Source organism: Oncorhynchus masou, chromosome 11 (assembly GCF_036934945.1).
Source record: "Oncorhynchus masou masou isolate Uvic2021 chromosome 11, UVic_Omas_1.1, whole genome shotgun sequence".
NCBI lineage: Eukaryota > Metazoa > Chordata > Actinopteri > Salmoniformes > Salmonidae > Oncorhynchus > Oncorhynchus masou.
The window spans coordinates 22,879,013-22,903,868 of NC_088222.1; the positions used below are offsets into that span (position 1 = coordinate 22,879,013).

Below are 24,856 nucleotides of genomic sequence, written 5' to 3' on the forward strand. Positions count from 1 at the left end.
TCGTCCCCTATTTCGCATTACAGAGGGACTCTCGTCCTGGGGCTGTTCTAGCAACCAAGCAACACTCTCATTCTAGAGCTACTTTTAGCCTCTGGCGACTCAGACTCAGGTATGTCCCTTTGACCGTAACACCTCACTGTCACACTGCTTTCCTCTGTCCCTCTGACTTCCATGATCTCTGACAGAACTGGCCAGGTTCTGGGGACCAGGGGAGTGGGGGAGTTTCTCCATGTGGACTAGTACTTCCTGCTGGAGCGTTGCTCCGGTCCTGTCCATGCTGAGACCACGCTGAGACCATACTGAGACCACGCTGAGACCATACTGAGACCACACTGAGACCATACTGAGCTAGTTGGCTCTGGATTCTCTAAGATAGTTAGTTCATCATTCATGAAGCCTAGGCAGGAGGGTCTTATTCAGTGCTTCACATGAGTGTCCATTGACACACACTGTGTGTGTGTGTGTGTGTGTGTGTGTGTGTGTGTGTGTGTGTGTGTGTGTGTGTGTGTGTGTGTGTGTGTGTGTGTGTGTGTGTATGCGTGCCTGTAAAACACAAGGATTCAGAAACTATCTGCTCCAAGCCCCAGTGCAGGTATTGTGTTTACTGATCTTTGAATAGGCAGATACATTTCTGACTAATTATAAACCACTCATAAATACCAAGGTGAAGCTACAGTAACAGGCCTGTTGGGATGAAACTATTGTCCTCTCAGTGCATCTTAAAACTGCTGTCAATACCTGCCTGTGCTTTTCCCTGTCATCTTAAAAATTATATATCAAGTTTGTTCTAATTTTTATTCAAACAGATCATACATGATTTAACTAACCATAAATAAGTTATTGATCAACATTGTTATCCAGAACGATTATTTAAGATTAAGAAAAAACAAAGTATAGACGATCACCTTCCCTGTCTTGTGGATTAGTACAAAGTAATGTGTTGGGTTGTGACAGGCTTGACAGAAGCGTAACATTGCCCTCTCATTCCGACTGTTTAAAATGTAAAGTTGAGCATCCTGTAAACATTAACAAAGGCATCTTGCATTACAGCCACACTAATTAAACAGAGAGGAGACATTCAAAACAAAGGACATACATTTTAGACACTACTAAAAATCAGAACAGAAGGGATAAGTTGATATGGTGGGAGTCAAGTTAAGTTATATACTTCCCAAACAATGTTACAGAGAGGCTTACATTCCCAGAGACTACTGTAACATTTAAGGTAATTTATGGGAAACACTGAACCATTTTGAGCAGTTCATTTTCTGTTTGGTTGCAGCCCCTTACCAAATACCCACCCATATATACCCTCCAGCCTGTGGTTAGACTTGTCTAGCCTTAACAAGCTTTGTGTTACCTACCCACAGCTCTCTGATTTAACATGACTCCCTGTAAAATCCAATTACACCAGAGTTAGGGGGTTGATTTTCCCATTACAGATTTCATGCTGAGTTTGAGGGCTACGATTTGATAACCCCACACATCAGCCCTCTTTCCCCTCTCTCACACAAACTCTCATTTTCTCCTCTTCCTGACACTTTATGCCTCTGTAATAAGGGGGAACAAGCCGTATACCCTAGTCATCAAAGTCCACTCCAGTCAAGAGGTAAGGTCATCATCCTCAACCAACCTCTGTCCGACCTTACTCTCATTCTATCATTCATTGAAATGGGATATCAGATCCCGTACACAGCAATGGTTTTTCATTGTTCTACCTTATTATCAATAGGGGGCAGCAGTAGCCTTGAAGTTGGAGAAGCTGGCTTTTAACCGAAGGGTTGCCGGTTCAAATCCCAGGGCAATGTGCCCACGAACAAGGCACTTAACCACACAATACACACACCTTTTCTTGCAGCAGGGCACCAATGTACCAAAGACCCCCGCACACCATAAACACACAGGTAGATACACATACACACACACAAAACCAGCTACACCAGCATATTAGGTAACCCCTTAACCTCTCAGAAAATCATGGGTTAACATACTGACCAATTACAGCACAACTCTGCTTCCTTAAAGGGCAAGGGACTAGGCATCACATGATAGCCAAATTAATATTCACCTGCTCAATTAGTCCCATACAACTCAGCATGCTTTATTTATTGGAGCAAATAAATAGCTGAGGAGAGAGCTGGACTCTAATGGTCAAGACTAGCCAGGTTACTGTAGTAGCCTTCTGAATCTCAGCCATGTTCAGTGAGCAAGAAACTTTCTGCTAGGATACCATGGCCAAATGCATACAGCTGATGGCAATACAATAACATGATTCTAAAACGCAATCATTTAGGTTAAATGCAATTTCACTGAGCTATAGTATTGAAATGCAGCTCGGTTTGTTTATCTGAAAAAGTGTTATTTTTGTGTATAAAATGTGGCTGTTTGATATAGAAATTTCAATAAAAAGTATGACAATGCACTGATAGAGCATTTCATTGGAGGAATCAAATCATTTCAAAAGTTTGGTAACACTCAAATGTAGAGATAGTGGAGAAGGTTATTGGAGATATTGAAAAATAGACCAACATGCATTGAAAGTCAAATGACAAATATCTTTGTACCTTTGAGTACATGTACAGTTGAAGTCTTAAGCTTACATACACTTAGGTTGGGATCATTAAAACTTGTTTTTCAACCACTCCACAAATTTCTTGTTAACAAACTATAGTTTTGGCAAGTCGGCTAGGACATCTACTTTGTACATGACACAAGTAATTTTTCCAACAATTGTTTACAGAGATTATTTCACTTATAATTCACTGTATCACAATTCTAGTGGGTCAGAAGTTTACATACACTAAATTGACTGTGCCTTTAAACAGTTTGGAAAATTCCAGAAAATTATGTCATGGCTTTAGAAGCATCTGATAGGCTAATTGACATCATTTGAGTCAATTGGAGGTGTACCTGTGGATGTATTTCAACGACTATCTTCAAACTCAGTGCCTCTTCGCTTGACATCATGGTTAAATCAAAAGAAATCAGCCAAGACCTCAGAAAAGAAATTGTAGACCTCCACAAGTCTGGTTCATCCTTAGGAGCAATTTCCAAACACCTAAAGGTACCACGTTCATCTGTACAAACAATAGTACGCAAGTATAAACACCATGGGACCACGCAGCCGTCATACCACTCAGGAAGGAGACGCGTTCTGTCTCCTAGAGATGAACATACTTTGGTGCGAAAAGTGCAAATCAATCCCAGAACAACAGCAAAGGACCTTGTGAAGATGCTGGAGGAAACGGGTACAAAAGTATCTATATCCACAGTAAAACAAGTCCTTTTCTATAGACATAACCTGAAAGTCTGCTCAGCAAGGAAGAAGCCACTGCTCCAAAACCGCCATAAAAAAAGCCAGACTACGGTTTGCAACTGCACATGGGGACAAAAATCATACTTTTTGGAGAAATGTCCTTTGGTCTGATGAAACAGAAATAGAACTGTTTGGCCATAATGACCATCATTATGTTTTGAGGAAAAAGGGGAAAAACACCCTCCCAAGTCCTACGAACCTGACTCAGTGACACCAGCCCTGTCAGGAGGAATGGGCTAAAATTAACCCAATTTATTGCTCGAAGCTTGTGGAAGGCTCCTCAAAACGTTTGACCCAAGTTACACTATTTAAAGGCAATGCTACCAAATACTAATTGAGTGCATGTAAACTTCTGACCCACTGGGAATGTGATGAAAGAAATAAAAGCTGAAATAAATAATTCCTTCTATTATTTTGACATTTCACATTCTTAAAATAAAGTGGTGATCCTGACTGGCCTAAAACAGGGAATTTTTACTTGGATTAAATATCAGGAATTGTGAAAAAGTTTAAATGTATTCGGCTAAGGTGTATGTAAACTTCCGACTTCAACTGTACATGGTTTTATATAATGTGAGCATTCTTCTTGTCAGGTTGTTCTGACCAGTCCAGTCCAGGTCGATAGAAGCTAAATCAGATCTGGATAGGACAGAGAAGGAGAAGGGCAGCTCAGCTGTGTGTTAAGGGATGCTTGCTGAGAAGTGGGAGCCTGATACAAGGGCGAGAGCAGCTCCACAAATGTCACATCAGGACACACATCCTTACCTATAATGCCTCAGCCCTTGCAAACTGGCTGTCATGGTGTCCTAATTTTCTTCTTTTCTTCTTCTGTTTTTTTCGCCTGAAATGTTCTGCAGAGAGAACCAGACAGAATGCCTAGCAGACAGACAAATCCCCAATGTGATAAAATATTATTGCAATAATATATCCCATTTAGCAGACGCTTTTGTCCAAAGCGACTTACAAGTCGGCTGGGGCCACTACTTTTACATATGGGTGGCCCCAGCGGGAATCGAACCCACGACGCTTGGTGTTGCAAGCGCCATGCTCTACCGACTGAGCCACACAGGACACACAATATACATATAATCATACTCTGGGTAGTAAAAAGGCATAAACTGTCATTCTAACACTTCTCTGGCTGGAACTATTGAAAGTAAGCTTAAGGTTATCATATAGGCTACATCAGAATGATAATAATCCACACAATATACAGTTGCCTAATCATGTTCTGCTGTCAGGTGGAGGGGAGGGGCAAATTGCACAACTGTGTTGGAGTGTGTTGGCATTATTCATTTATGGGAAATGCTTGTTCTGATGTACTTGTAAGAGTTGTTTGGAAGGGGGAGAATGCGCATTCTATTAATTGACAATGCACAAAGTATTCAAATACGGGGATTCGAGAGGAGGGCCTAGGCCAGGGTTCCCCAACTGAATTTGGCGAGCGGTTGGTTTTATTTGGCCCCCCAAATTTTATCGGCAAAAAAAAAACACACTAGGAAATCAGCTCCAATTGAAATCTGTTCCCAAGTATTCCCAATCCCATCCATAATTGAGAGACAGGTGATCATAAACAAACGTAAGCAATGTTTGAAAGTATTATGTTTTAGTCCAACGTGATATCTGTTTGGACTTCTTGCGGTTAATTTGCAGTCTACAAACTGTTTAACGCCCTTCCCTTAAAATGACCATCATTCACACATGTCTATGTTGTTGTCTGCTTTCACTGGTGTTTATTTCACTGCTATCATTGAGCCTGAGAACTAACGTTACTGCCTCTCCTCTCCGCGCCTCCTCGACCACCTTCCCGCTGCAGCTCATCAAATCGCGCGGGCAAGCGCACCGGATCAAAATTGGAACCAGACAGTGGTGCTGATGAACAGCTCCTTGCCAGAGTGGACACACTGGACAGGCAGTCGGTGACAGAAGATAGTTTTAAAACGGGTTGGAAGGTTAATGAATGGACTCAAACTCAGCGTTGATTCGTTCAGAACAGGTTAGCAAGGGGTTGTTTACATAGTTGTTTTTACATTTCATATAATGTGTCTGATATCTAGCTAGCTAAGTTAGCTGTCAAAGTAAATACATGTCTCATACTAGCATTATGAGCGAGATTGAAACGAGCTACTGTAGCTAGCTAGTTAGACAGTCGGGTATGGGTCTGGTAACTAACGTTAGTTGAAACAGCTACGTAGCTACTTGTGTAAATGTAAAGCTAGCATTGTCACTGTGGTTAGCTACCTAGCTGTTGGCTGGCAGTGTGCCAGGTTTGTCAACTAAGGTTAGCTAACTGACTATTTATTTTGTAGGAGATGATACCATCGCGCCAGATGATACCACCGCACCAGCATGACAGCGATTTTCAGAAATTCAGAAAGTAACGTTAACGTTAATCATTCATCACACCTCATCACAAGATGTCATGTAAAGCTAGATAATGATACTTCACCAGGTTGTCACGGGTCTGAATTAACTCTGAAAAGCTTGTCAGGCAAACCTTCAAGTTATGGTTTGCAAGGGGTCTCCCTCTCTCTTTCTCATATATATATAACGTTATATCTTTAACTTTCACACTCTCTCACTCTGCCTCTCTCTCTCTCTCTCTCTCTCTCTCTCTCTCTCTCTCTCTCTCTCTCTCTCTCTCTCTCTCTCTCTCTCTCTCTCTCTCTCTCTCTCTCTCTCTCTCTCTCTCTCTCTGTGTGTGTGTGTGTGTCTGAAAATATGCACACACAAAAAAACATTACAATTAATCATTTTAGGTCTGAATAGATATGTCAGAGCCCATCAGCTCTGTTTTCTGTCCCACTGTTGGGGGGGTCTATCCTGGGTGTCTGGTGCTGGGGACTTGGGAGGGGTGGCCTCAAAATAGATAACAAGGGGACACTGCTTGTAGAAACCCTTGGGGGAGGACTTGCTTGACTGCCTGTCTAATTTGTACTGGTAAGCTAAGGTGGTGGACACATCGTTCACACGTCGAACACTTCTTCCAACAGCGGAGAGAGTAAAGAGAGTAGAGAACAACTTTTCTCCTCGTCAATCAGAGCTTAGCTACCTCAGCGACATAATTGCCCAGTGAACTGGACCTGCTTGTCTATAGCCTTCTCATTGTGTTTATTTGGAGTTCCCCTAGCGACATTGTTGACAGTGAAGAAGGGATTTTTACTTCAGAAGGAATCATTATTTTGTGCTAATCTGAATTGAGGGGTATTCTTTGTGGCACTGTTACATGGATGTTTCCCTCAAAAAGGTTTGTGTTTTTTCAGATTTTATGTGAAGTTACCTTTGAAGCAACCAAGTTTGGAGATTTCTTTCAGCCAAATTGTAATTGAATAAACTACAGTAATATTTTTCATGCTGGATACTCTGTTCCCACAGTAATGTAACTTTATTGTGATGTTCTCACTGTAGGCTAATGTCTTATGTTTCTTAACTAGTTTCTTATCTTATAGCCTATGACTCATTGATTGAAAACCAGAACAGCTCTTCAGTCTACTTACAATGGAGTTAATTCAAGACATTGGCTAAAACCTGACTGTAAAATGAACCACAATCAAACTTGTAATTGTATTACTACTACAGTTTATGGACTGGGTTTTTACATTATACAACTTATAGTTAACCATTCCCTTTCTGGTTTGTGGGCATGACATTGACCACACAGGGTCTCCAAGCAACACTTTGTTTTTATCATCTGACGAAACATAAGAATGGGCCAGTTCATTTTTGCACTGCCAAGTTCACCAGGTGGGTGGAGATCTCATTTAAGGACAAATGGAATGGTCTAAAATGTGTAAACTCCACCCACCCGGGGCACCAAGCCATGCAAAATGAATTCACCCAATCTGCCTACTGATAACAATGTGTGGGTGGAGCTGAAATGCTATGTTTGTAACTGTGAGAAAGAAGATTCCCAGTAAAATACTAACTATTGTCAACTAAGCTAACCAAATGTAAGGTCAGACTGAAATATGCTTTAGAAAGGCAGGAGCATGCATGTTATTTTAATGTCTTTAAATGCCTGCTTTCCAGGCTCTCCTGCACTAGAGTGGTTGGCTGTAGTGCAGAGGGTCTGGTGTTGACAGAGAGGCAGATGGTTCTCGTTTAACTCCCTTGTCAATTAGCTGTCACTCAATCAGATTAATGCAGGCTCTGGTCATCTTTGGGGTGGAGTGGAGGGAACAGCCCTCTGGAAACAATAGAGCCAGGTGCCACAGGGCTGGGGACTGTCATTTGAATAACTAATCATTATTCAATGGCCAGACCAACTGTTGCAGACAATGTGCACAGTGTACCCGACCCTACTCCACACTTTGAATATTGTGGGGGTGCCCCTGTGTATTTGTGATTCAGCCCAGTCCACCTGGTCATGTTGCTGCTCCAGTTTCAACTGTTCTGCCTGCGGCTATGGAACCCTGACCTGTTCACCAGCCCTGCTGTTTTTGACTCTCTCTCTCACCGCACCTGTTGCACCGACTACAACCACTGTGATTTTTATTATTTGACCCTGCTGGTCATCTATGATCGTTTGAACATCTTGGCCATGTTCTGTTATAATCTCCACCCGGCACAGCCAGAAGAGGATTTGCCACACCTCAGAGCCTGGTTCCTCTCTAGGTTTCTTCTTAGGATCCTGCCTTTCTCGGGAGTTTTTCCTAGCCACTGTGCTTCAACATCTGCATTGCCTGCTGTTTGGGGTTTTAGGCTGGGTTTTGTACAGCACTTTGTGACATCGGCTGATGTAAAAAGCGCTTTATAAATACATTTCATTTATTAAATGGAGCCGTGGGCATCGGATGTATCATTGCATGATTTTTTTGAGTATCCGGAACTGGAAAGTAACAGTCATTGAAATAAAAGGGTCAGTTGTGCAAATGGAGTTTGTAAAACTCTGTCCAAAAAGAAACTCAATCAGATTAGACATGCTATTCATGGGTTGCACCTCCGTCAGTCGTTCGTGTCAACATTCTACCGATGCCGCAGCATATTGATGTCCGACGGAAGGTTAATGGGGGCTAGTGAATGTTTCGTCAAAATTACACGATAGTGGACTTGAAATACAATAACATTGCTAAAGTAGACACATAATTAGTAGAAAACAACATTGCCATCATTATGTTGTCATCAAGTTTACTTTAGAGAGATGGCAATGTTACTGGCCGTGAGCTAGCAAGGTTTGACAGAAATAGCTAGCAATAGTAACATTAGCTAGCTCAAATGTTGGTGCTCTCCCCTCAATCTTAGATAGCTAATTAAAGTTATACTACATCTAAAGTCAATCTGGCGACGTAGCAAAAATGACAAAAGCTTGTCCTACTACATGGTAATGCACTTTAGACAGTCTTCATCAGCACCTATTGTCACTGCCTTGAGTAGAATGCTCAGCTGGGCATCAGTCCTAAAATGAACATTCAAAACAATTTTGTGATGAAACATGGAATCCATGAATGAAGTTTCAGTTTCAGTAACTCCGGTCCCTGACAGTAGATGTTGAGCAGCTCCTTTGTCTGTCGCTCAGGCTGCTGACCACTGAGCTGTCCCAGCAGAGTGAGGAGCTGCCAGGGGACCTGCAGTCTCTATCCTGGCTCACCACCGTGGACGTACACAGGCTGCAGCAGATGGCCACAGGCAGACTGGCCTTCAACAACACAGAACCCCAGAGCAGCCCACTGGAGCTTCACCCAGGTTCAGACCAGCACAGAAACATGAATACAGCACTAGGACATGACACCATTGTCCCTCCCCATAGCAACATGCAGAACAGTTATATTGGAATGAACTACATCAACAATCAAAATGGAAATGTAAGTAAAACCTTTAATTTTTTTTGTTTTGTATTTGTGTTTGTTCTTCCCTTCATATGAGTCTTTATCTTTCAGATGACAGGAGGGTACCCAGGAAGTAGTATGCCTGCCTCAGAATACCAGTCCTCCCCAGCCCACTACTACCACTCCCCCCAGCAGGTCTATAGCCCAGCTCAGGCTGTCCAACAGGTAACATCCACAGAAATGTTAAGAATTGTTTCTGAACTCTAATGAACATAAGAGTTTATGACAGAGTGATGCATATAGTATTTCTCTGTATCTCTCTATAACTCGTAATTAATGCAAGGAGGGCCTAAAAAGTTTATTGGTTTCATTTTTCCCAGCATTCCCCCAGCAGCCTGTATAACAGCCCCTCCTACCATAGCCAAAACCTGTATGAGCAGCAAGCAGCAGGCATGAGCATCACCAACCCCCACAGCAACCAGGATCTCCTACAAGAACCTAACTCCTTCCCCAAACCTATCTACTCCTACAGGTAGGACACACTAACACATTAACTTGGTCAGTTTACATGACATTTAATCGGTACAGTTTTAACACAGTTCGTAAAGGACCTATCAAAAAAGAAGACACAATTAGAACTGAGCAAAAATGAAAATGGATGATATTTGACTGTTTTTGCCAGCTGCCTGATTGCTATGGCTCTGAAGAACAGCCGGACAGGCAGCCTCCCTGTCAGTGAGATCTATGGCTTCATGAAGGAGCACTTCCCTTACTTCAAGGTGAGGAGCAGGGAGATGCCTCTTTACACACATGAGATTATCTGAGCTCATGGAAGTTTGGGAACATCGGCAACAATGTTTTTATTAGTATGTGTTTAACTGACCTTATAGACGGCGCCTGACGGCTGGAAGAACTCTGTGAGACACAACCTATCTCTGAACAAGTGCTTTCAAAAGGAAGAGAACAAGCAGGGAGGCTCCTCCTCCACTCGTAAGGGCTGTCTGTGGGCCCTCAACCCAGCCAAGATCAACAAGATGGAGGAAGAGATGCAGAAGTGGAAACGCAAGGACCTGACTGCCATCCGCCGCAGCATGGCGAACCCAGGTGAGGACGGTAGAGCAGACGAGAAAAGACTAGCCATATTGTGGCAATTAGCCATTCTAATGAAAAAACAGCACATACTGCTTATGTACACTGAGTGTACAATACATTAATGACACCTTCCTAATATTGAGTTGCACCCCCTTTTTCCCTAAGAGCAGCCTCAATTCGACAGGGCATGGACTCTACATGGTGTCAAAAGAAACCCACAGGGATGCTGGCCCATGTTGACTCCAGTGCTTCCCACAGTTCTGTCAAGTTGGCTGGATGTCCTTTGGGTGGTGGACCATTCTTGATACACACGGGAAACTGCTGAGCGTGTAAAACCCAGCTGCGTTGCACTTTTTGACACACGCCTGTGCACCTGGCACCTACTACCATTCCCCATTCAAAGGCACTAAATTATTTTGTTTAGCCCAATCACCCTCTGAATGTCACACATACACAAGATTTGTCTCAATTGTCTCAAGGATTAAAAATCCTTCTTTAACCTGTCTCATCTCCTTCATCTACACTGATTGAAGTGGATTTAACAAGTGACATCAATAAGGGATCATATCTTTCACCGGGATTCAGCTGGTCAGTCTGTCATGTAAAGAGCAGGTGTTCCTAATGTTTTGTACACTTAGTGTAAGCTCATTGTTTACTGCTAATGTTCATGTCTTTCAGATGAGCTGGACAGGCTGATCACAGACAGACCGGACGGCTGTCGGAGGAACCCTTGTGACCCCAGAATGACGTGTCTCCCTTCTAGCCCCTGTGGTTCCCCTCTGTCTGGGCTTCTGCAGACATCCCTCCCCTTCCATCTCCAGGCCCAGAATCCCACCCTGCTAGTAGACCCCAGCTCCCCTGTTCCCGCCCGGACCCCTCCCCTCCACTCGGTCCCAGACTACTCCCACACCCCCTTCATCCAGCAGCAGCCCTACAGACAAGCCAACAGCCACAGTCTGTACAGCCTCCACCCTGACGTCACAGCAGATGTGGACGCTCTGGACCCTAGTATCATGGAGTTTGCCGGTGGGTTATTATGAATATCGGAGGGATGTTACTGTATGTTTAAAATGAATAATGGCATATTTGTTGAACACCTTTATCAAAACAGATAGTCTTGAACATAACTGTTTTAATCCAAGGATGATTTGGTTAATGATCTGTTTTAACGGGTTATAATGTGTTTGTTTCTGTCTCTCAGGGAGCCTATGGGAGGGGGTGAGAGAGGAGGGCTTCAGCCTGGAGAGTATGTTTAACCACTCTCCTCTGTGCCTGTCTGACTCTGAGCTGCCTGGCCCCACCACTGGACAGCCCCTGGTGGACCTACAGGTTTCAGGGCTGTACACCACCCTGGACCCGGCACCTGCTGTCCCCTTCCAGTACATCACCACCACAGAGGCCGGGGGCCAAGCCGCCGCCCTGCTCTGACTGACTGTGAAACACTGATATACAGTGTATTAAACACTGATATACACCAAGACAGACCACTACTGTTGAACCTGCATGTCCCCACACCTACTGTATGAGAATCCTGAACATTCTCCCACCTGACAGGATGTCTTGCCTCTTTCATGTTAATCAGAGATTATTATTTTTTTTTTTACTGATTCCTGTTTCTCCACCAAAGCACTTAAGAAGCACCCAAATCAGCTAACATAGACGTGTTTGATTGGGCCCGTCATATTTTTAGAGTGATGAGGATACAGTGTTTTTGTGTGTGTAATGGTTTAGAGGTAAAATGCAATGCCACTTTATTTTTACAAGAGCTGGAGTCAATGTTGTGACGGTTGTCTTCTGTGAAGATATGTAAAAGATAGTCAGGGAAACTCATCTGTCATCTATTTCTTGTGGAGGAAAAGTCTTTACTAGCTTGTGCAAACAATCCTTTTTTTGTTACCAGATTTGATTGTGGTATTTTAGCTCAATAGTTTATTTGTAGTACTAAAGTCCTGCTAGGCAGGCATTATCTCAGAGTTTTCTGTTTTGTTCATTTGTATTTATTTACTTTGCTCCGTGTAAACTGTCTAACATGACTCTTAAAGCCATGCCTTACAACAATAATTGTATATTGTAATATAGAGGACTTTAACATGTTAATGTATTTTAGAAATACTAAACATTTTTAATTTAAGATTATTTATGTAAAGGTATTACAGACATGTTAAAAGCCTTAGCAGATTCGCCTGTTTTAAACTGACAATTGACTCCTGCGCCTACACGGTGTTTCTCTAACTGTAAACATTTTCAGAATAAATATTTTCAGATGCCAGATTTATTGCAGGTTTTTCAGTGTTATTCACTTATTCACACAATGCACACCGTGCTGCTGAACTAGAATTAAACGTGTGACACAAGAGCCCCGTTTACTGTCAGTCTAGGGTATTACAACAAAGTGTTTATATTCATAGCCATACTGTACCAGTGGTGACTGGTGGCACTTTAAATCAGAGGATGGGCTCATAGTAATAGGCTGGAAAGGATTGGAATAATTGGGACAGTATCAAACACACCCAGCACATTTCCATGTTTGATACCATTCAATTCCATTGACTCCATTCCAGCCATTATTATGAGCCGTCCTCCCATCACCAGCCTCCTCTGTACTGTACATATCCTAAGTACCATTTGTAAAAGGTGTAATCCTAGCCTCAAATGTGTCCCGCACATTGAATATACACTGCTCAAAAAAATAAAGGGAACACTTAAACAACACAATGTAACTCCAAGTCAATCACACTTCTGTGAAATCAAACTGTCCACTTCGGAAGCAACACTGATTGACAATAAATTTCACATGCTGTTGTGCAAATGGAATAGACAACAGTTGGAAATTATAGGCAATTAGCCAGACACCCCCAATAAAGGAGTGGTTCTGCAGGTGGGGACCACAGACCACTTTTCAATTCCTATGCTTCCTGGCTGATGTTTTGGTCACTTTTGAATGCTGGCGGTGCTTTCACTCTAGTGGTAGCATGAGACGGAGTCTACAACCCACACAAGTGGCTCAGGTACTGCAGCTCATCCAGGATGGCACATCAATGCGAGCTGTGGCAAGAAGGTTTGCTGTGTCTGTCAGCGTAGTGTCCAGAGCATGGAGGCGCTACCAGGAGACAGGCCAGTACATCAGGAGACGTGGAGGAGGCCGTAGGAGGGCAACAACCCAGCAGCAGGACCGCTACCTCCGCCTTTGTGCAAGGAGGAGCAAGAGGAGCACTGTCAGAGCCCTGCAAAATGACCTCCAGCAGGCCACAAATGTGCATGTGTCTGCTCAAACGGTCAGAAACAGACTCCATGAGGGTGGTATGGTGGCCCGATGTCCACCGGTGGGGGTTGTGCTTACAGCCCAACACCATGCAGGACGTTTGGCATTTGCCAGAGAACACCAAGATTGGCAAATTCGCCACTGGCGCCTTGTGCTCTTCACAGATGAAAGCAAGTTCACACTGAGTGACAGTCTGGACAGTCTGTGACAGTCTGGAGACGCCGTGGAGAACGTTCTTCAGCCTGCAACATCCTCCAGCATGACCGGTTTGGTGGTGGGTCAGTCATGGTGTGGGGTGGCATTTCTTAGGGGTGCCGCACAGCTCTCCATGTGCTCGCCAGAGGTAGCCTGCCTGCAACATCCTCCAGCATGACCGGTTTGGTGGTGGGTCAGTCATGGTGTGGGGTGGCATTTCTTTGGGGTGCCGCACAGCCCTCCATGTGCTCGCCAGAGGTAGCCTGACTGCCATTAGGTAACGAGATGAGATCCTCAGACCCCTTGTGAGACCATATGCTGGTGCGGTTGGCCCTGGGTTCCTCCTAATGCTAGACCTCATGTGGCTGGAGTGTGTCAGCAGTTCCTGCAAGAGGAAGGCATTGATGCTATGGACTGGCCTGCCCGTTCCCCAGACCTGAATCCAATTGAGCACATCTGGGACATCATGTCTCGCTCCATCCACCAACGCCACGTTGCACCACAGACTGTCCAGGAGTTGGCGGATGCTTTAGTCCAGGTCTGGGAGGAGATCCCCCAGGAGACCATCCACCACCTCATCAGGAGCATGCCCAGGCGTTGTAGGGAGGTCATACAGGCACGTGGAGGCCACACACACTACTGAGCCTCATTTTGACTTGTTTTAAGGACATTACATCAAAGTTGGATCAGCCTGTAGTGTGGTTTTCCACTTTAATTTTGAGTGTGACTCCAAATCCAGACCCCCATGGGTTGATAAATTTGATTTCCATTGATAATTTTTGTGTGATTTTGTTGTCAGCACATTCAACTATGTAAAGAAAAAAGTAGTTAATAAGAATATTTCATTAGTTCATATCTAGGATGTGTTATTTTTGTGTTCCCTTTATTTTATTGAGCAGTGTATAATCTGTATGTAAACATAATGCATAATAATGACACTGGTACAATTGGGCAGTATGAGGCCAATGGTTTTAAGTTAATTGTCTTTTACATCCTTGTTCTTCCCTCTCCCAAAAAGTTGTTTACAATAGATGTAACTCATCCCTCACCTTCCCTGCAGGCTTTATTCCTATTGGATGACTGTAATTTGAGAGACAAGATGCCCCAGCAGATTTAACCAACTCAACAACACGTGTTGTTGGCACCTCAGTGCTAGAAGTGTCACTACAGACCCCTTGGTTCGAATCCAGGCTGTATTACAACCGGCCATGATTGGGAGTCCCATAGAGCGGTGCACAATTGGCCCGGCGTTGTCCGAGTTTGGCTGGTGTAGGCCATCATTGTAAATAAGAATTTGTTCTTAACTGACTTCTCTAGTTAAATAAAGGTTAAATAAAATAAAATAAAAAGCAGCCTCCGTTGGTTATGATAATGATGATTTGTGGCCACAGATGATTTGTTTCCGTTTCTACCGATGTGGTTAGATGTGGTTAGATTGTGGTTAGATTACAACAGCTCTATCTAGTGGTCGTGCCGGGGACAACAGTTGTTGACAAACTGTAGCATTGTAGCTAAGCCTAACCCTAACCCTAACATTAACCTAATTCTCCTAACCTGCTACATGAATTCACCTGCGTTAGTTCTGCTGCCTTGAACCCAGAGCTTTCCTGGGTTGAACCCCAAGCTTTCCTATGTGGTTATGTGCAGTGGAGCTGATCAGGCGGAATTAACATAACACACTGTTATTGTAGCACATCCACATTCTCTCTTGGGACAGTTAAATCTGTGATGATAGCAGAGCAACAATAACGCTCCAACCAGGAACAAAACAAGTGTATTTATAGTCCCGTGTCAGTTATAGAACTGGTTCCAGACTCTATTATTCTGAACCAGAAAATATACGGCCTTTTGTTATTAAAATGCTGACTGTTAAATAGGTAAAACAAAAATGAATGTAACTGATTCTTTTTCACCAATACCAGGCCTCCCATTGCCAGTATAACAGCTAATGTTCTATGCAGTCCCAATGTTATTCCCTACAATTGTGCTCTGCATCAGGGTTAAAAGTCAGATTTATAGATTCATTAATTGACTTTTTCTTTCAGAGTGACGCTGTACTCAGAGTGACGCTGTACTCAGAGATCCTCATGATGAAGTCAAGGACCACCTGCATTATGCTGATTGAGGTACTTCCTGCCCAATGTCCTTTATCATATTTGTACGATTGCTATTGTTTTATCTCATAGTAAGACAATCAACACTTTTCTTGATTCAGATATTCCGGGCCCTTGGCCCTTGGCGCTGTTCGAGGTCCTTCTGGCCATCTGGATCATGCCTAGCATTGGCTGGCCTGGCTGCTTGGCCTGTCTACAGCACCCCTGCTGAGCTTTGTTACCTTCTGTTTTGTAAGTATTGTTACACTCTAGACCTGCCGTATCTATGGTTCTGAAACAAAATGGTTGAAATGCATCACTGAGGTGCATGTTACTGAACACATAGGTAGTGGATGAAGTGTGTTTCAGTATATGCATGTGTAAATGTCTGTATTCATGTCTGTGTGTGATACTGTGGCTGCCCAAGAGTGCCCGCTTCCATGTGCTTTCGGGAAATTGCTATGAAATCGTTAAGACGCATCGTTGCTGACAACAGGAAACTTATTGCCAATAAACAGGTGAGACTGTATAATTGGTGTGGTGTGGTGTGGTGTGGTGTGTGTGTGCATTCATGTTGGAAGTGTTAATGTGAGATCATCTTGCTTAGCTTTATAACGGTGTTTGTGTATTCACAACACTTGCTTGGGTGTGTGCATTTTCCATATTTGCGAGGCAGAAGGATCGTGGTAGGATCCAAGATCTCTTAACTCCTCATTATCGCAGAATAACTATTCTCCTGTGGTTTATATGGTAAGTCCATTTTGCTCTCATTATTCTGGTATCTCATTAGCTCACCATCTCGATTCAACCAGTACATCCTCTCCTCACAGTTCTGAAATTGAAAACCATTGAAACTTAGAGTTGGGCCCTTCGTATGATCTCTGTGTTTGTATGGTTTCTGCCTCAGGTTTGCCAATGCCTTCTCCTACTATGGCCTGGTCCTCATGACCACTGAGCTATTCCAGGCAGGAGATGCATGTAGTGGTGAGTGATAGATGGTCTGCATGCTACTCTTTAAAATGTTGAAACTTCCCTTTTGATAGCCATAAGCAGAAACTCCTGCACCGCCCTAACATTCAAACATGTAAAACAGTTCTGCAAAAGCACGTTCTTCTCGTTGCTCTTCTAGAACCTTTGACTTAATGTAAATGTTTTGTACATCCAGTCATCACACAAGCTGCCAAGATTGAGCCAAAATGCAACCTGGAATGCAACTACTTGACGTTAGACAACTACAAAAACCTACTGTGGACCACCTCCTAAAAGTCATTCAATGGAATGGAAGCTTGTGTTTTGCTGATATGTTGAGTGTGTCTCAATGAGTAGACGTGCTGTTGCCCATTGATACCACAGGCCTGGGCCTGCGGGAGACTAGTCAAATCACAGCTGGTCAGGAAAAGACGTCAAGTGGCTCAGGTTTCACCAACACATGCCAGCTATGGATCAACCTATAACAGCTATAACAGGACAATAGGGTGTTGAGAGAAATGGATGCAACTTGATTATTCCCACTTCAGTCTTTTCAAGTCATGTCCCATGGATTCTACACAAAATGACATTAAATATATTTTTCAATAATTATTTAGATAATAATAACTTAAGAGAATGTCGATGGCAATAATGAATTCCTCCACATCATCTTCATTATAGCAATACAATGGGTGCATATCTGTGAAGGTGCAATATGAGTTCTAAAATGTGTGTACTAATGTTCCTTGCTTAAATCTGTTTGCAAATAATATTCCCATGAAGGCATCTCATAATAAGTAGCCGTTGTTTTCCGTTGAGTGTAGTAGTCTCGAGTCTGTCCAGAGTCACCTTGACGACATTGGCCCAATGATAGCGCGCACGCAAACCGAAGCAGCCAATCATAGCATCCGGCAAAGTGTCAGAACAGAATCGCTTGTCATTTATGCTCTGCATGCAACCTGGCTGCGATGTATTTTGTTTGTCTGCACGATAAATGGTATATGACACAGATGGACAAAATTGCATACTTGCCTTTACAACTATTTACAAATGACTATTCTAAAACGAACTGTGAAGGATGGGCGAGTCAGAAGCCGGTGATGGGTTTATCAGGATGGTGAAATCGGAGGCAAGAAAGATTTAATGCGATCCTGAGCGTTTTCTCCTGTGCTACACAGGGTCAATCTAGGCGCATCTTGGCCCAGAGCAACGCGCCTACCTTCCCCCCATTCAAAGGTCTCCTCCTCTCCGTAGCAGTAGCCAGCCATGGCTCTGGTAACCCTACAGCGCTCTCCCACCCCAAGCGCAGCATCCACCGCCAGCACCAACGCGGGGGAGGTAAGTGAAACTGCGGGAGTTGTTCGCTACGTAGGCAGCGCCGTGAAGGAAACGCCGGGGATGTGCCCGATGCTCACGTCCCTCATCCACTAGGCCCAGTATTTTAGAGGACGCTTTCAGTTGTCAATATAATTTTTTTGCAATTTAGTGACATATCTAACACGGCAAGACTGTTTTGTATGGACATAATTTAATAGACTTTATGGAATCCATCCGTTTAGAATGGTGAAGTAGTCCAGCCCCGCGTTATTAGCTTCTAAACAAAATCTGAGCCGGTGATTAGTTACCAGAACAATGCATTAATTGCATGTGGCAGCAATTATTTCTGCCTTCAGTTTTTGTGGTTTAAAGACATATGCGTTTATACAGCAAGGCAATTAATGAAAGCATTATCTCAGGATTTTGCTTAGATTTTTAAGTCATGACATTTGTTTAAATTCCTTGCTTCAGCTTGCATATGGAATAGACTATAGAGTGAGATTCATCAGTATTGTGCAGCTACTTGCCTAGTTATGTACACCATTACATCACTACTGAGTCAGGGATGTTGCTGTTGGTACCTGCTCGTTTCAATCACTGTCAAAATACTACTGTGGCAGGTGTGAGCTTATATTTCAAAACATATGAGATCATAGATAGTGACATGGTATGGCCAGTAGAGAGCGCTGATACACTGTATTCAATATTAAATGCAAGTGTATTACACGTTATAAAACCTAACGTAAAGCATCTCCTTCATGTCCCATAAATTCAGTTTAAACACTGGTACATCACTCTGATCTTACTAATAAAGCACATGAAGACTTTCAAAAGCAAATGAATCCATCATGGCTTGAATTCTATGGAGGCAGGCGCACACACACACACACATGGCTGTGTGCTGCAGAAATGATGTCATACTAATTACATCATTAAAGATACTGCTGCAGAAATGATTTTATACAGAGTTGGTTACCTACGGTACATACGTCTGTATACCTCTCTTTTATATCTGAAAGTATCTAGATTACAATTGCTACTAGTGACTGAGTTAGTTTGAGCTGTGCTATTAAATAGCCTCTTTGACATCAGATCCACAGATCAAGCGCAGTCTAGGCCTATGTGCTCTTTTCGACACTGTAACATGTCATGAAACGCAGAGAGAGAGTTTTATTCAGATCTCCTAATGCAACAAACAACCTCAACCACTCGGCCCTTCTGCCCTCAGGGAGCTACAGCATTGCTACTGGTACAGAAGGCCCGATGTCTAGCCTATATTTAGTTACTTGTCCCATGTAGATCAAGAGCATCACTTAGTGATGGTCTATATACCCATAACTCTAAAGGAAAGGAATCTCTGTCTCCACCAGTCAATGGGAATCTTCTGAGTCATTGTACTGTGACATTGTGATTAGGTATGGTAGCAAGGGGAGCATGGAAGGACATAGCAGGGCATACGGATCATGTGCTGCTGTTGCGCATTGCATCCTACTGTACTGTCAGCACAGCCTTGATGGAAGGGTTTCTAGTAGGCCTACAGTGTATGTAACATTTCTGTCTTTCTCTTGCAGGAATTAGGGTGTGATGATGACCGGAGAGCAAATCAGAGGTAAGCCTCTCCCTCCCCTATTTTCTCCCTAAAAAAAACACACACAAAAAACATATACAGTGGGGAGAACAAGTATTTGATACACTGCCGATTTAGCAGGTTTTCCTACTTACAAAGCATGTAGAGGTCTGTAATTTTTATCATAGGTACACTTCAACTGTGAGAGATGGAATCTAAAACAAAAATCCAGAAAATCACATTGTATGATTTTTAAGTAATTAATTTGCATTTTATTGCATGACATACGTATTTGATCACCTACCAACCAGTAAGAATTCTGGCTCTCACAGACCTGTTAGTTTTTCTTTAAGAAGCCCTCTTGTTCTCCACTCATTACCTGTATTAACTGCACCTGTTTGAACTCGTTACCTGTATAAAAGACACCTGTCCACACACTCAATCAAACAGACTCCAACCTATCCACAATGGCCAAGACCAGAGAGCTGTGTAAGGACATCAGGGATAAAATTGTAGACCTGCACAAGGATGGGATGGGCTACAGAACAATAGGCAAGCAGCTTGGTGAGAAGGCAACAACTGTTGGTGCAATTATTAGAAAATGGAATAAGTTCAAAATGACGGTCAATCACCCTCAGTCTGGGGCTCCATGCAAGATCTCACCTCGTGGGGCATCACTGATCATGAGGAAGGTGAGGGATCAGGACCTGGTCAATGACCTGAAGAGAGCTGGGACAGCAGTCTCAAAGAAAACCATTAGTAACACACTACGCCGTCATGGATTAAAATCCTGCAGCGCATGCAAGGTCCCCCTGCTCAAACCAGCGCATGTCCAGGCCCGTCTGAAGTCTGCCAATGACCATCTGGAGGATCCAGAGGAGGATTGGGAGAAGGTCATGTGGTCTGATGAGACAAAAATAGAGCTTTTTGGTCTAAACTCCACTCGCCGTGTTTGGAGGAAGAAGGATGAGTACAACTACAAGAACACCATCCCAACTGTGAAGCATGGAGGTGGAAACATCATTCTTTGGGGATGCTTTTCTGCAAAGGGGACAGGACGACTGCACCGTATTGAGGGGAGGATGGATGGGGCCATGTATTGCGAGATCTTGGCCAACAACCTCCTTCCCTCAGTAAGAGCATTGAAGATGGGTCGTGGCTGGGTCTTCCAACATGACAACAACACGAAACACACAGCCAGGGCAACTAAGGAGTGGCTCCGTAAGAAGCATCTCAAGGTCCTGGAGTGGCCTAGCCAGTCTCCAGACCTGAACCCAATAGAAAAAAATAAAAATAAAAATCCCTGATCAAGTGTGTGCAAACCTGCTCAAGAACTACAGGAAACGTATGATCTCTGTAATTGCATACAAAGGTTTCTGTACCAAATATTAAGTTCTGCTTTTCTGATGTATCAAATACTTATGTCATGCAATAAAATGCAAATTAATTACTTAAAAATCATACAATGTGATTTTCTGGATTTTTTATTTATTTTTTAGATTTCGTCTCTCACAGTTGAAGTGTACCTATGATAAATTACAGACCTCTACATGCTTTGTAAGTAGGAAAATCTGCAAAATCGACAGTGTGTCAAATACTTGTTCTCCCCACTGTATTTGAATCTAGAAAAAGTTGTTTGTTTGTTTTCAAAGAACTCTTGCATTATGGTGACGTGATCTATATGGAAAACATTGTTGCCCTCCCTAGGTACCTGGCTAAATTACTACAGGCCTCTATGTCCAGCTACATATTGGGGGTCGAAGGTCAGCTATTATACATGACATGACCAAAAGTATGTGGATACCCCTTTAAATGAGTGGATTTGGCTATTTCAGGCACACCCGTTGCTGACAGGTGTATAAAATCGAGCACACAGCCATGCAATCGCCATAGACGAACATTATCAGTTGAATGGCCTTAATGAAGAGCTCGGTTACTTTGAACGTGGCACCGCCCCTGTCAACTGTAAGTGCGGTTATTGTGAAGTGGAAAAGTCTAGGAGCAACAACAGCTCATCCGTGAAATGGTAGGCCACACAAGCTCACAGAACGGGAATGCTGAAGTGCTTAGCGTGTAAAAATCATCTGTCCTCGATTAGAACGCTCACTACTGAGTTCCAAACTACCGTTTGGAAGAAACATCAGCGCAAGAACTGTTCGTCGGGAACTTCATGAAATGGGTTTCAATATCCGAGCAGCCGCACACAACCCTAAGATCGCCAATGCGCATTGCCAAGCGTTTGCTGGAGTGGTGAAAAGCTCGCCGCCATTGGACTCTGGAGCAGTGGAAATGTGTTCTCTGTAGTGATGAATCACGCTTCACCATCTGGCAGTCCGACGGACAAATCTAGGTTTGGCTGATGCCAGGAGAACGCTACCTGCCCCAATGCATAGTGCCAACTGTAAAGTTTGGTGAATGAATAATGGTCTGGGGCTGTTTGTCATGGTTCGGGCCCCTTAGTTCCAGTGAAGGGAAATATTAACGCTACAGCATACAATGACATTCTATACAATTCTGTGCTTCCAACTTTGTGGTAACAGTTTGGGGAAGGCCCTTTCCTGTTTCAACATGACAATGCCACCTTGCACAAAGCGAGGTCCATACAAAAATGGTTTGTCAAGATTGGTGTGGAAGAACTTGACTGGCCTGCACAGAGCCCTGACCTCAACCCCATCACCTTTGGGATGAATTGGAACGCCGACTACAAGCTAGGCCTAATCGCCCAACATCCGTGTCCGACATGACTAATGCTCTTATGTCTGCTGTGAGGACTTGCTTCCATTCAATGTTCCAACATCTAGTGGAAAGTCTTCCCAGAAGACTGTTATATCAGCAAATGGGGGACCAACTCCATATTAATGCCCATGATTTTGGAATGAGATGTTCGATGAGCAGGTGTCCATATACTTTTGGCCATGTATTTCCCTGAGAATGTATTTCCCTGGTGCGGCAGGGTAGCCTAGTGGTTAGAGCGTTGGACTAGTAACCAGAAGGTTGCAAGTTCAAACCCCCAAGCTGACAAGGTACAAATCTGCCGTTCTGCCCCTGAACAGGCAGTTAACCCACTGTTCCTAGGCCGTCATTGAAAATAAGAATTTGTTCTTAACTGACTTGCCTAGTTAAATAAAGGTGAAATTAAAAAAAATAATTAAAGAAGCCATGCATGCACATGCATTAGGTGATACAGTAATGTGGGGGAGGGATTAGTATACATTTCTTTGACCAGGGAATCTGAGTTTCCCAATGCCTATGGATATTGACCCCTGGTCCTGGTGTCAGTGGGAATTCCAGGACTGGGTTACAGTAGGAAGCACCTAGGAATGTCCTGAGGAAATAACATGGACACTGATGCTGAATTACACACATTGTAGATAAATATGAATATCGTAATACTAGTATTCAATAAATAGGCCCACACCTTAATGAGAGCTTGCAAAAGAGATGGAACATCTCACACCATTGCAGTCCATTACAGTTCACAAAGAATGTCTCCATCTGGGGATCCTTAAACACTGACATGTAGGCCTAGTTGTATCAAGGGTAATAACGGTCCAACACTCAGTTACCATTCCTTTTAACCAGGGTAGCCTAGTGCTTAGAGCGTTGGACTGGTAATCGAAAGGTTGCAAGTTCGAATCCCCGAGCTGACAAGGTACAAATCTGTCGTTCTGCCCCTGAACAGGCAGTTAACCCACTGTTCCTAGGCTGTCATTGAAAATAAGAATTTGTTCTTAACTGACTTGCCTAGTAAAATAAAGGTAAAATGTAAAAAAATAATAATACATTCCATCAAATCAGAAACACTATCCAGCTGCATTGCAGAGCTGGGAGGGAATAGCATAGGTGGAATCCTCTACTCAGCTACAGAAGGATGTGATGTCATGGTGTTGTTGTGCCGGGGCTAATTTTGTTCTGGAGTTTCTTGGTAAGAGTTAATAAGACCTTTTTGGCCTTGCTGTTGTAGTTGGCCTCGTGTTGGCTGGACACTCAGTTCTCTAGTCCAGTGGTTCCCAAACTTTTTATGGTCCCGGTCCCCTTCAAACATTCATACTCCACCTGCGTACCCCCCCTATCACCAGGGTCAGCGCACTCTCAAATGTTTTTTTTCAGCATTTTAAGCCTGCCACACACACTATGCAATCCATTTATTAAACATAAGAATGAGTGAGTTTTTGTCACAGCCCAGCTCATGGGAAGTGACACAGAGCTCTTATACGACCAGGGCACAAATAATAATAATAAATAATTTTGCTCTTTATTTAACCATCTTACATATAAAACTATATTTGTTCATTGCAAACTGTGAATAAATCACCACAGGTTAATGAGAAAGAAGGGTGTGCTTGAAAGGATGCACATAACTCTGCAATGTTGGGTTGTATTGGAGAGAGTCTGTCTTAAATCATTTTCCACACACAGTATGTGTCTGTATTTAGTTTTCATGATAGTGAGAGCCGAGAATCCACTCTCACATAGGTGCGTGGTTGCAAAGGGCATCAGTGTCTTAACAGTGCGATTTGCCAAGGCAGGATACTCTGACCGCAGCCCAATTCAGAAATCTGGCAGTGGCTTCTGATTTAAATAACATTTTCACAGAACCGCTTGTTGCGATTTCGATGAGGTTCTTGTTCAGATATCGGTAAGTGGACTAGAGGCAGGGCATGAAAGGGATAACGAATCCAGTTGTTTGTGTCATCGGTTTCGGGAAAGTACCTGCATAATTGCGCACACAACTCACTCAGGTGCTTCACTAAATCAAATTTGATATTGCCCGTAAGCTTGAGTTCATTTGCACACAAAAAATCATACAATGATAGATGGAAAGACCTGTGTTGTCCTTGTTAATGCAGAGAGAGAAGAGCTCCAACTTCTTAATCATAGCCTCAAATTTGCCCCACACATTGAATATAGTTAGAGAGTCCCTGTAGTCCTAGATTCCGATCACTCAGGTGAGAAGAAACATCACCCAGACAGGCCAGTTGTGTGAGAACATCATGCAAGCTGTCAGACAAGTGAAAATGATGGTCAGTAAAAACTTTAAGCTCGTCTCTCAATTCAAACAACTGTGTCAATACTTTGCCCCTTGATAACCAGCTCACTTCTGTATGTTGTAAAAGCGTTACATGGTTGCTGCCCCTATCATTGCGTAATGCAGAAAATACATGAGAGTTCAGGGGCCTTGCTTTAACAATGATAACGTCTTTCAAGCTGTCAGGCATTCCCTTGGCAGCAAGAGCCTCTCGGTGGATGCTGCAGTGTATCCAAGTGGCTTCGGGGGCA

The 24,856-nt window shown here is 43.3% G+C and overlaps 1 protein-coding gene across 1 annotated transcript; it reads left to right on the top strand.

Annotated features, from left to right (window-relative positions):
• Positions 1 to 6,216: 6,216 nt before the first annotated feature.
• Positions 6,217 to 12,429, top strand: LOC135547933 (forkhead box protein N4-like). Its single transcript, XM_064977141.1, has 8 exons — positions 6,217 to 6,563; positions 8,832 to 9,117; positions 9,193 to 9,306; positions 9,462 to 9,613; positions 9,764 to 9,860; positions 9,972 to 10,185; positions 10,852 to 11,199; positions 11,375 to 12,429. Exons 1-8 carry the CDS (start codon positions 6,547 to 6,549, stop codon positions 11,599 to 11,601), a joined length of 1,455 nt encoding a protein of 484 aa, XP_064833213.1. The 5' UTR covers positions 6,217 to 6,546; the 3' UTR covers positions 11,602 to 12,429.
• The last annotated feature ends 12,427 nt before the right edge of the window (positions 12,430 to 24,856 follow it).